This window comes from Protopterus annectens, chromosome 13.part0 (assembly GCF_019279795.1).
Source record: "Protopterus annectens isolate FY-2018-M chromosome 13.part0, PAN1.0, whole genome shotgun sequence".
Lineage (NCBI taxonomy): Eukaryota > Metazoa > Chordata > Ceratodontiformes > Protopteridae > Protopterus > Protopterus annectens.
The window spans coordinates 634795687-634808901 of NC_056747.1; the positions used below are offsets into that span (position 1 = coordinate 634795687).

The following is a 13215-nucleotide window of genomic DNA, read 5'->3' on the forward strand; positions in this document are numbered from 1 at the left end:
AAATCCATAGGGCTGATAATCTATCAAATAATTAAATCTAGGATTGCACTTTTTTGTCTCCCATAGGACTGGATCTGGTACCTTCTCTTGATCAGTCAACTTTTTGTTGAAATATTTTTGGGATTCTCTCAGCTGTCACAACTCCTGGTCCTAACTCCTCAATCGTTGGGGTCTACCTTCCTACCTCCCAGATTTGCTCCAACAATGTTCGGGGCTGGTGTGGAGATCAAGGTGCCCCAAGGCAGCATTACACTTTTTTTTTTTTTTTTTAATCAGTTGCTCTCCATCTCTGCACCCAGAGGGATGAGGTGTGCAAATGAAATGAGCAATGGACCACCCCCTCACTCCTCACTTCCACAAGGGGCTGACAGAAGCAGGATGCCCTACCTGCAGAACTGAGTGATTGTTTCCCTTGTCTCCATCAGGTGTGTGTGTGTGTGTGGGTTGTGTCTGTGTGTGTGGGTTGTGTCTGTGTGTGTGTGTCTGTGTGTGTGTGCGTCTGTGTGTGTGTGTGTGTGTGTGCGTCTGTGTGTGTGTGTGTGTGTGTGTGTGTGCGCGTCTGTGTGTGTGTGTGTGTGTGTGTGTGTGTCCCAGGACGAGCATGCCAATCCTCCTCGTCTGTGCCATCAAACACTGAGCAGCTATTCAAACTCAGGTAACTTTTATGCCAAATTTCCTGTTCCTGCAGCAATTTCTACATTTGTGCCTGCCAAAATAAAATAATATAACATAGTACTACACTACCCTGAAAAAGGCACAGTGGTTTGTTATTAAGAACAAGTTATGTACTGCTTGAAAACCTTTGCAGACATACAGCAGGTATAATGGTAGCTTACAGTAAGTAACAGTTATGGGGATAGTAGAACTAGAACCTACTGGTCTGTGATTATAGAGAACCACTGTTGGTACAGGTGGCTGGTCTGCCTCAGCTAGGTACATTAGCTGGGGGTGGGGTGGGGGGCAGACTGGGACGGAGTGAAGATCAGGATGGAGTTTTTATGTCTGGGTAAGGAAGGGACTGGTGTAGTCATAGTTGCTATCTACTGATTGGCACGCTAAGAACATGACAGGCTTATCTAAGAAGGCTGCTAATCCCTTCTTGTTCAGGTAAGCCTGGATAGTACTACACCTTAACCCAATAGTCCTAATACTGAAACCCTGACAAATACTGCAGGCGATCATGTTGGGTTCTAACCCCAAAACAGCAGACACACTAACTGTGACTATCTTTAAGGGAAATCTGACTTTTGCAGGCACACTTGTTAGGTTTTACAGTGGTGGTTATGCCCCACACCTTTGTGTGAGACAGACGTCGCACAAATGTCTACACTTTTTTTTTACTGAAAAGGACCAAGCACAAGTACCTAAATACAAAGACAGAAAAGAAGGATCCCAATGGGGTATTTATCTGCACTGGTCTTCAGCTGTAGCCTGGACCACCTGGACTAATGAACATACTTTGTTTAGCAAATAGTACACTGTGCATTCAGTGAACACAGCAAGAAAAACTGAAGATGATCCATGTATGCCATTGTCAAAGCAGATATGTGAGGACATCCAAGGTAAAGATGCTATCCCTGAAATTGGGGTGGGGAGGCTCAGCTATGAAAGTTTATGACAACGACAATGATCTAGCTACATGTAGAACAACTGTCCGAAAAAGATCAAGAGCAATAGGTATACAGACCATCACCATGCAATACTTGAATAAAAGAATGCTACAGTACTGAATTTTAGTCTCTCACAAGCTCATTTTATTAATGGGTAGAAGACCAAAATCAAATTATGGACTTCTACCTATTCATCTATTGCAGGAGAACCAAGGCAAAGTAAATCGGACACTAGAAAGACACCAAATGAAACACAGTTATTATTATGAGAAGGACTCCAGAAGAGACTCAAAAATGCACCTTGGAGGAGAGATGTGAAAATGGCATACAATATTTAAACTAAATCAATACGGGACACAATTAAGGGACACAGTAACAGGAAGGATGGATAGCAAGATGATGGAATGCATTCCAATGGGAACGAGGGGATTTTAAGACCTGTGCCAGGAAATACTGCTGCATGAAAATAATGTTAGGGCCATGGAGTGCATTACTGCACTGAGTGGAGTGTGACTATACAAGTACTGAAGACTGCTTACGGTAAACTGGAGGGAAGCAGTCGGGAAGGGTAAAACACGTGTATAAAGCTTGCGGCATGTCTTACGTCACTCAACACACCCAAAAAGGCATTATCAAGCAGCTTAAACACTGCCCATTTTTCTTCAGCCATTCCACTTTGCATCTCTGCTGCTTCTGCTCAGTTATGGCTCTCCCTGGATCACAACAGCAGCCTAATCTCTAGATGCTTTAATACATTACATTGCATGATGTAAATGTCTAGTAGCACAGAAAATTAGATACGCATCATACAACTGAATTTTCCAAAGCATCTGCCAGCTTACAATTAGAAATAGCTGTCAGCAATCAGGGCATCAAAGAACATAATCCTTACTTTTATCAGGTATGACATTGAGAAAAACTAAAAGAAAAATACTCTAGACTCTAACTAAATGAAGTAACAGAAGTACGTACAGCAGCTAGGCTTACCTGAATCAACCCAGGTTGCAAATGAAATCATAAGTGGGCCAAGTGTTAAAAAAAATAAGTGTAACATTAAAATTGATGCAGACAGTGCCTGCCCGTGCAGTGTTACAGTTACTTTATAATTTACAGCACTACATGTCCAAGTTAAGCGAGAGCTGGAGGGAACAAGTAAAGGATCAGTGACTCAAAGAACTGTACTCTTTCTTGCGGGAGGTACTACCTTGCTGCAATGACACAATTCATTTGTTCTAATGGCTTTGATGAGTGTACACTGTACAATGCTTCAGGCCTGTAAATGGGAAGAAGATACTTTCATTCTACCACTTCTGATTACAGTTTCAGTCCCAAAGACTATCAAAAATACACTTCAGAAGCAGACAGCACAAATGAGAATATGAAACCACATAGTCTACAGATAGCAAACTGTAGTTTCTCTGAGGTTCTGGTGTAATGAAATACAAACAAAGTACAGTTGTGTACACTTACCATAAATGTAGATGTTAGAGTGTAATCACTGTTGCAGTCATTACATTTAGGTAATCCTGCTGGCAGGTTGCCCTCAGTCGGCCTGAATTCCAAAGTCTTGGGTCCTGCGTCGGTTGCTGTTGCCCCTTCCCTGACGTCAGGTCGTCAGGGGTATAAAAGATGCAGCAGACGCCATTTTCTTTAGTTTTTCTTGCCCCAGATGTCAGTTGCCCCCTAAAGGGTAGGCACAATTTTATATATGTATATATGTGTATATATATATATATATATATATATATATATATATATATATATATATATAAATATATAAAATAATATATAAAAACACATGCACCAATATATACTTTACCTTCATCTACAAGCAAATACACCACATAGGTTGTATAAATCAGAGAAGGAAAGAGAAGTTCCAGCAGAAATAAGGGGGATGGAGGGTGGGTAACCTGGACTGCAACAGTGAATACACTCGAACATCTACATTTATGGTAAGTGTACACAACTGTACTATGTTCTTCGTGTTTCACTGTTGCAGTCATTACATTTGGGTAGAGTCCCAAAGCTATGGTTGGGAGGCTGGAGCTAAATAGCATTTGGAGCAGCTATGAGGCCCTGCAGAACTGCAGTGGCAAAGCCTGCCCTGGATTTAGAGTACAGTGGCAGATGATAATGCTTTGTAAAAGTGTGCACTGAACTCCAAGTAGCAGCTTCTAAAATGTCTTTGGTTGGTACTCCCCTGAGGAAGGCTGCTGAAGTGGCAGTAGCTCTGCTTGAATGTGGCCTAATGGCCTTAGGCACTGGCTTGCCATGCTGTAAATAGCAGAAACGAATGCAGTGGCCTATCCGCTTGGAAATAGTCTGCTTGGAGATAGCCTTTCCTTGTGATCCTGCAACATATGCCACTAGTAATTGCTCTGTCTTCCTGAAAACTTTGGTTCTGTCCAAATAGAATCTAAGCTGTCTGTGTACGTCCAATGAATGCAGAATTCTCTCTCCCTTGTTCTGTGGATTTGGATAAAAAGTTGGCAAATGAATAGTTTGGTTAAGGGCCACACTGGACACCACTTTAGGCATAAATGTTAGGTTTGCCCTCAGAGAGACCCTATCTGGATGAAAAATGATAAAAGGTTCCACAGCCATGAGTGCCTGTAGCTCTGATACTCGTCTTGCAGAGGTTACTGCTAGAAGCAGAGCTGTTTTCCAAGATAAAAACTTTATATCAGCAGTAGCAGCTGGCTCAAAAGGAGGCAGGGTGAGTTTTTCCAAGACATAGTTGAGGTCCCATGCAGGTATTGGTGATGATCTTGGGGGCCTTACGTTTTTGGCTCCTCTGAGGTACTGCCTTAATAAAGGATGAGAAAAGATAGGTGGCTCTGTGTTGTAATGAGCCGAAATGGCAGAGGCATGAATTTTAATTGATGAAAAAGATAGGCCTTTGCCCGGCATCTCAGTTAAGTATTGCAAAATCTGAGGGATATTTGGTACAGCTGTATCAGTTCCTTGTGTCTGGTTCCAAGCACAAAATCTCTTCCATTTTCCAGCATAAGATTTTCTAGTACTAGGCCTTCTGGCTTCCAAAATGACATCCATCACAGCTTTACTGAGAGGTGTGCTTTGTATGCCTACATTATCTGCCATGCTGCCAGGTTTAGAGTCCTGAGTTGGCTGTGTAGGATCTGATTGTTTTGTTAGGACAGTAGATGAGGTATTTGAGGTAAGGTCCAGGCTGGGCATTGAGACAAGTTCCTTAAGGTCGGATACCAGTACTGGCGGGGCCAGTCTGGTGCAATCAGTATCATCTTTGGATTCTCCTGTCAGACCTTTAGGAGTACCTTGGGTAGAAGAGGTAGTGGAGAAAAGGCATATACTGACAGGTTTTCCCAGCTGAAAGATAGCGCGTCCACTTTCCATGCTTGTCTGTGATAAGTCCTTGTGCAGAATCTTTTTAGTTGGTAGTTGTGAGAGGAGGCAAATAGATCTATATCCGGGCATCCCCATTTCCTTGTTATCATACTGAAGACTTGTGGATCCAGCTGCCACTCGTGGGGGTCCATGAGGTTTCTGCTTAGTTCGTCTGCCAGAGTATTTTCCTTTCCTGGCAGGAATTGTGCCTGCAGATGAACTTGGCAAGTCAATGTTGTGTTCCACAAAGCCATGGCTAGTCTGCAAAGGGGGGAGTAGGAATGTGTGCCCCCCTGCTTGTTTATATACCACATGACCGTGGTGTTGTCTGTCTTTATCAGTAGTTGTCCCGGATGAAGTAGGTCCTTGAAGGCTGTCAGGGAGTTTTGAACAGCTAGCATCTCTTTTTGATTGATATGTAGATGCATTTGGTTTGCAGGCCATGTGCCCTGAATGCATCTCCCTGCCATGTGGACCCCCCAGGCATAATCTGATGCATCCGTTGTTAGGTTTTGCTTAGCTGGGGGTAAAGTGAATGGCTGTCCCCTGTTCTGGTGACAAGCCTTCGCCCACCATCGAAACTCCTGTTGCAGGCAGGGAATGAGAGTAATCATTGTTTCCAGGCTGTGGCAATGTTGAGTCCAAACACTTTTTAGGTACCATTGAAGTTTCCTCATATGCAGTCTCGCATATGGAATTAGTAGGATGCAGGATGCCATGAAGCCCAAAGCCTGCAGAATTTTTCTTGCAGATAAATGGGCCTTTGTTGCCAATATCTTGAAATAGGTAGTCAGTTGCCTTTGTTTTGTCTGGTGTGAGATAAGCCATCTGGGCAGCTGTATTTAAGCTTGCACCCAGGAATATTATCTCTTGAGAGGGTACTAGTTTTGATTTCTTTTTGTTGACTGTGTACCCTAAGCATGTTAGAAGTCTTTTCACAAACGTCAGATGCTGTAGAAGAATGTCCTTGTTCTCTGCTTGAATTAGGCAGTCGTCCAAGTAGGGATATATGTGTATTCCTCTTTGTCTGCAGAATGTAATTACTGGTGCTAGGCACTTTGTAAAGACCCTGGGTGCAGTAGATAAGCCAAAGGGCAGTGCAGAGAATTGGTAATGCATTGAGCCAGCCTTGAATCTGAGGTATCTTCTGCATGATTGCCTGACTGGGACATGCAGGTATGCCTCTTTTAGGTCTAAAGTCACAAGCCAAGCCTTCGTGCCCAGCATGGGCAGAAGCTGCTGCAAGGCCAACATTTTGAATTTTGGTATATCCAGGAATGTGTTTAGAATAGATAGGTCTAGTAGTGGTCTCCAGGCTTTGTCCTTTCTGGGTACCAAGAACAGTCGAGTAAAATCCTTGTCCCTGCTCTTGCTCTGGTACTTGTTGAATGGCCCCCATGTCCATGAGGGATGATACTTGTTTTTGCGCCTCTGCCCATTGATTTTTTGGCAGATCTGGCCAACCATTTGCCTTTGGCAGGGTAGGAAGTGGAACTTGTAGCCTTGTGACACTATGTTAAGAACCCACTTTGTCCTGGGTTATAATGTGCCAGTTTTGAAAAAGAAGTGCTAATTTTCCCCCCTAAGGGTGCTGCCAGGAGATAAGTGCTTGGTGCAGGCAGGGGGAAGTCATTGGGACAGTTTCCTGTAAGGTTGTGATTTGTCTTCTCTACTTTTAGAGGTAGAAGCACCCCATTGTTTTGACTTGTATGAACCTTGTGCCTGCGATCTGCCTCTAGGGCGTCTGTATCTGCCCCTTTGAGGTCTGTCTGACACAGGAAAGGACCAATTTTGTGTAGGCCAGTGTCTATTAAATCTAGGTGGCTGTACTTGTAAAAAACTGACAGTTTGCATAGATTTAGCTTTGTCCTCCATTTTCTTTAACGCCTCTTCTGCCTTAACACCAAACATACTATCATTCTGTAAAGGTGCATCTAATAATTTAACTTTGACATGATCAGACAGATTTTGTTCCTTTAATCAAGCATGCCTTCTAATTACAGAATCCGTAACTGCGGCCCTGCAGGAGGCCTCCAGATAATCAAAACCACATGGCAAAGTATGCTTTCCAACTTGTTCAGCTGCATGCAATAAATCCTGCATTTCCTTGTTTTCTGCACATTCAGAGTTTAACAACAAATTCTGTTTAAGCAATGCCATGACATGTTGCTGATATTTGAGAATATGAAACTGACAGTTTAAGGCCCTTATAGCCAGGGTAGCAGATGTGTATACTTTTTCCCCATCTATCCAGTGCCCTAGAATCTCTGTCAGAGGGGGTAGGGTTTTTTGCAGCAGAAGCCTTAACCCCTTTGGGACCCTGTGAAATAGTTTCTGGGTCTGCTGCAGGGTTTTGAAAAGGAATTTATGAGAGTCAGGAACCCTGTAATATCTGTCAGGCTTAACAGGAGCTGGAGGTAAGGAGTCAGGGGTCAGACTAGACTCTGTAAATACATTATCTACAATGTCTAACACAGGTGGAATGGCTAGAGGCCTGTGTTGAGGTAGTAAAAGGAAGTCCCTGAGCCTCTTTTTAGATTCTGAAAAATCTTGGCTCTCCCAGTGGAAGTGCTCCCTCATAGTATGTACGGTTTCCCCAAAAGAATAATCCTCAGGAGGAGAGGCTGAAGGAATAGATTATTCAGCATCAGAATCCTCATGGGGGGGGGGGGGGGGAGAGAATATTCCTGATCAGAAGAGGAATCAGAAGATATAGAAACCTGATCTGAAGATTCATAGTCTGTCTCTTGCCTAGGCCTCTTATCAGGAGGGGGTGGGAACCCCTGATCAAGGTAATCCAGTCTTCGGCCATTCTGAGCATCTGTTTTTTGGGCATGGAGGCCTGTCCACGTGGCTCTTGAGTTTGTTTCTTTGTCTTTGAAGGAGCTTTAGTCTTTGTCTTTGATACTGAAGTCGTTTTAATGTATAGATGTTTAGGTCTGAATACACCCTCAGAAGCCGGTGCCTGCTCAGCGGCTCCGGACCCACCTGAAGGAATAGTGTCCGAGGCTCCAATACCTTGAGTTTCCAGTGGCATACCCGGCTCCACGTGGGAGTCGGTAGCGGCCTGCGACTCTAAAGTAGCGGGCGTCAGGGGCTGCGAAAGCGCCTCACTGAGAACCGGCGACTGGCTTAGGAGAAGCTTCATCGCCGGTTTTGGGCCTCGGTTGTCTATCTTTTTCTTTGTGTTTTTTGTGAACTCCGGTAGTCGGATGGCTATCCAACTACATTTCTGGATAATTAAACCTGCGTCCAAAATAGTTTAATGCAAAATCATACCAACGCTTAATTGTGCGTTGGTTAAATCTAGCACAAAACCGACAACCTGAAACGTTATGGTCAGGGCCTAGGCAATGAATACAGTAATGAAAGTCCTTATGAGGTATTTGCTTCCTAAAAGAAATGCAATTATTAACTTTTTCTGACATCGGTCTGGAGCAAGAAAAAAGTTTCCCCAACGTGGTACTTGGCTTTAATAAAGACTTCGGATCTGAAATTCGAACACGAAAACCTCAGGAGTCGGCTGACCGGCACTTGCGCACTGCTTCTGCTTCGGGCACCGTGCGGCAAGAAAGACTAAAGAAAATGGCGTCTGCTACATCTTTTATACCCCTGACGACCTGACGTCAGGGAAGGGGCGGCAACAACCGATGCAGGACCCAAGACTTTGGAATTCAGGCCGACTGAGGGCAACCTGCCAGCAGGATTACCCAAATGTAATGACTGCAACAGTGAAACACGAAGAACATCAACAATGGAAACAGCTACTTGGTACAAACTGCATAAAGTGTTAAGGCTATGAATTGTTTACAAGTTTCCTCCTCCAGTCTTGGATTCGATTCTCCCAGTCTCTACTTGCATACTGACTGAGACTAAGTGTCTTAACTAGGGCAGTGTTCACAGGTCACCCCTAAAAAGTGCCATTACAGCTCAGTCTTAACTGCTCCTGAGTGCTTTCATTAGCCACCAGCTGTCTACCTGTACAGTAGTTACACATTGAAACTTTTGAAACCACTTATCCTGATGCAAAACCTTTCAGGTACACAATCAAATAAAAATATCATTATTACAACAGATTTGTAACAAATCAAAATAGTACATATACAAGATCATGGTGATTGCATTAAACAAATTATAAACTGCATTCAGTGAGTGTTAAATATGTTTTACAGCAGAAGAAAATATTCCTGAGCAGCTGTTACAACAGAAAGCTTTAAAACAAACATTGCTTTGGTAATGGGCCTAGTGCAGTTTACAAAATAAGAGAAAGTATGGCAGGTTAACTATTTCTTAAATAACATCCCTATAAGCTAAGAGGGATATGGTGCCCAATTACACCAGACATAATCTTCATACAAAATAAGGTCTGAATGTTTCCGTCTATTGTCAGCTGGCAAACAAAAACAAAGTAAAATAGGTTGTACCAAAGCATGCTACAATGCGTCAGTAAACAATCTCACTGTCAAGAAGTAAATGTAAGCCAGACATCAGATAACCCTGCACACATCACATCATATAGATAACAGACACATGCAATTTTAATAAAATATCCGTGCAATACTTTCTTTAGCTTTACTGTAGGTTTCTGGTTATAATTACTAGCAGACAGATTTTACCAAGTAACAGCTTTGAAATCTCAACACAAAGGAATGTGTTGCTTATTCCTAAAACATTGGGCTATCAAGTTTATAGAAGTAAAATATAAATGATTAAATCCTGGATTAAACACTATTCTGGCATCTTTAATTCTTACAGTCTGTACAGATTACTAATAAGACTACTTTTCCATAAGCTGCTCACAAAACACTAAACCCAGTGCTGCAGAAAGACAATTATGCCATCAGAAATCTTCATCACCAATGCACTCCCTAAAGCCAACAGTTTATCATTCTCTTGCAAATGTAAATATCACCTGTCATACCCAAGGTACATTTTTTCCTTTGTGTACTTGGACTGTGTCGAAACTGGAAAAAATGTAACTGATGCAATTTTTAAAGTTGATGCTTCTGTTACAGCCACAGAATATTCAAACTCCAGCTTTGAAGACTCTGACAATGCTCTTGCCTATGTAATATCTCTCACCAATAACAAGACATAGTATGGGACGCAAAGATAGAAAACATTATCAGCCACATTGTAGTTTGCTCCAAAAATCCAAGGCATCTGCATAATATGAAGGTTCTTAACAAGCCAAAAAACAAAACTTCAAAATTATTCATCTACCGAATTCCAGAATTAATAAGCTGGGCTGACCTGACACTCTGACCAAGAGATTATAAGAATGTGTTGCACCTAGCTTATTTGGTTTGTCTCCCACCACTTTTACTTACAGAATGGAAAACCACTGCTAGGTTTATAAACATCCACTGCTCTGAGTACCCTTAAATAAATTAAAATATACCTAGTGAGCTTTACTGGATATCAATGATATACTGCAAAAAAATGCCACTGTCCACTCTCAATGTGTTCCTGCTTGTGCTCTTTGAGTATGTGGTCTTTTAGACAAGGACGCATTTACAGTTACAAGAAACAGAATCTATTTATTTCTTTAACAAAGTTAGTTGCCTCTTTGCTTCAAAGAGCAAAATACTGGCCGCCATTCCAGAGTTTAAACTGTCCATTCCAGGTACTAAAGGGATGTACAGTCTTTGTCCAGCTGTGCTTTCAGCCAGTTCAAGAGCCTCCATGCTCAGTCCGTGTGCTTCTCCACCTATTACAACTGCAGTCTGACCCTGGGCCCACAAATCATGGTAACACTGAATGCCAACATCAGGCAAGTGAAATTTAGCTGTGGGTTTTCTCTCCTCTAGATCACTGTCATCATCTGACGAACTCCATTCTTTGTACTGGTTCACTTTAGGGTTTTGCCGACTTGAAACCCAACCATAATCTTTGTCTCTGCCTGAAGAGCTCACATCTTGATCTAGTGTAGCTAATCCATGATGGTCAGCTGCAAAGACCTTGCAGCTGGTTGATAGGTAGTTTGGAATGCTTTCCCATTCAAGGTTGGCAATCAAAGGTATACGAAAATGAGCCCCCATACCAGCTCGAAGCACCTTTGGCTCCCAAACATCCACACAACCTGAAAGAAAAACAGCTTTTGTTAAGGCTCTGGTTTCTTATAACTGAATAAAAGCTATACAACTGCTCTGAGTTTCCAAAGGGTGATGGCAAACTAACTTACTTACACTGAACTGTGTATTGCAATATCAACTTCAGTACCTACACATTAGGAAAAATGTTTGCAATGTATCCTGTCAATACACTTCTCACCTGAGCACAAGAACTAAATATGGTTGTGGGGGAGTTGTTCGGGCCCAGGGAGGCCTAGGCTACTTCTACTGTTTATGTCCTCTAAAAGACAGATAAAGGAGAGTAACACAAAAGTGAGTACTCAAGAGTATTACAAAATATTCAATGAGGTCCTCTGTAGTGTGTGAGCAAATGGGACTTTGTTTTTCTTCTCTCTCAAGTCACCTCTTAAAAATGCAAGCTCCAGCTCTCATGCTCTGGGCATGCAACAAACCCTCTTTAGCTCCAAGGTATATGACCCCTGCCATCCAGTTCTTCAGCCTTCACTGGCAGGGAACTGCCCCTGCATTAAATCATACTTGCTCATGAGGCTGCAGAAATAGAAAACTGAAGTTTATTTACGGGGGCCCTAATGTTCTGATGTAGCAAGTAGAGCCTCCCACATAATGGGAATGGAAAAAGGGAGAAAAAAAGGTGCCCGCTACAGAAAATCCTCTCAAATATCAACTGATAAACTGAGTACTTGCATATCTGTTAGATACATAAAAGTACATCTGTATGACCACATGACCAGGACAGACATGACTACTATGGACACATTAATGAAGCATTCACTAGAGATAACCATATTTTGGATGAAATGTTTATCACTGTACTGGCCAATGGGCCTTCTGTTGTTGAAAGACGTGCAGATGCCACAAGGCCTGTTTCGGAAATGCAAAACACTTCCTGCCAGCAGCAAGGGAACCAGATAATGTCTGCTTGTGCATATGGACCTGAAAGACAGAAATGCACCAAACGGTAATTACTTAGCCATAGGAGAATACATTATTCTCATTTGTCAGCATGCAAAAAAGATGTCCAGTAGTTCAAACAAAGGGGGGGGGGGGGATGAGGATTCACCTGAAAACAATCCATCTTTACAGAACAGAATACTTAAGTTTCTTTAAAAAAAGAAGCTCAAAGACCAGGAGGGCTAAGGTGATGGCAATTAGGAACAACACATTCCAGAACAGAAACTTTGAGCCAACTTTTCTGTAGTCATAAACAGCGGGCATACAAGCCTGTCTGTCAAAACACTTAGGTCACAAGGAAGACATGAATTCTTCATTGTAGGCCAAAGACTGAAGATTCCTTTCAGAAACTATTTCAATAGTCTGTGCTGAGTCACAGTACTACATGGCTGGCACATGTATTTTTATGGTGGAATAGATGTCTAAATTAAAAAAAGATGCCCTGGACAGGCTAGACAAACATGAAGATTTATGGACTGAGAAATAAGAGGGCACTTTTCAAAGCAGATGGAGAATTTTCTTTAGCTAGGCTCAGCAAGTAGAAAACTTCCTGGCTGCATCTAACAAAATTCCAGTCTCTCTTTCTCTCTACAAAGAGTTAACCATTGAAAAGAAGATATTTCAGTAGGTATACATTTAAGTAGAATCAGGTGCATGTCATCAAATTAAAGCCTTCAGTGCAAGAATAGCTCACTCTGAAGAAGACTGAGCACCTCTTATGATGAAGCTAAAGCTTGGGTAGTGGGGCTTAAGCTGCGACTCAGGGTATTGCAAGGACATCCAATTCCCTCGACACATGTCCTACCACCCAAAAACATCTCCACTTGGTGGCCCAATTGACTACTGATCACTTCCCTGTAAAGGAATTGGGATTTGAGTACCTGCCCCCAAACATACTACTGGTTCAGTTATCATACACTAGGACAGATTCAGATGTCAGAAGTGCTTAAAGTATCTCAGCAGCTTTAATCATCACTTTGAGAAGATTAATGTGGTAACACTTCTCATGTAAACTCCACTGACCTTTAATCAAACCCAAAGCAAGCCTCCTATGCCTCCAGCAATCCTTCTGACATCAGAGGCTGCACATGGAAATGAGGAGAAAAGGAATGTCAATCTCCAGGTCACAGGCAAACAACTTGCAAATGTACAGAATGATTTTCAACACAAGCTGGAGATCAGAGAAAGAA

The 13215-nt window shown here is 42.4% G+C and overlaps 1 protein-coding gene across 3 annotated transcripts in view; it reads right to left on the minus strand.

Moving 5' to 3' along the window:
- Positions 1-9128: 9128 nt before the first annotated feature.
- MRM3 (mitochondrial rRNA methyltransferase 3) overlaps positions 9129-13215 on the minus strand; it is a 185483-nt gene continuing 181396 nt past the window's right edge. For all 3 annotated transcript variants that reach the window (XM_044054315.1, XM_044054316.1, XM_044054317.1), the window contains one exon: positions 9129-11061. In XM_044054315.1, the coding sequence (XP_043910250.1) occupies positions 10520-11061 (542 nt within the window). In that variant the 3' untranslated portion in view covers positions 9129-10519. The remainder of the gene's footprint in view (positions 11062-13215) is intronic.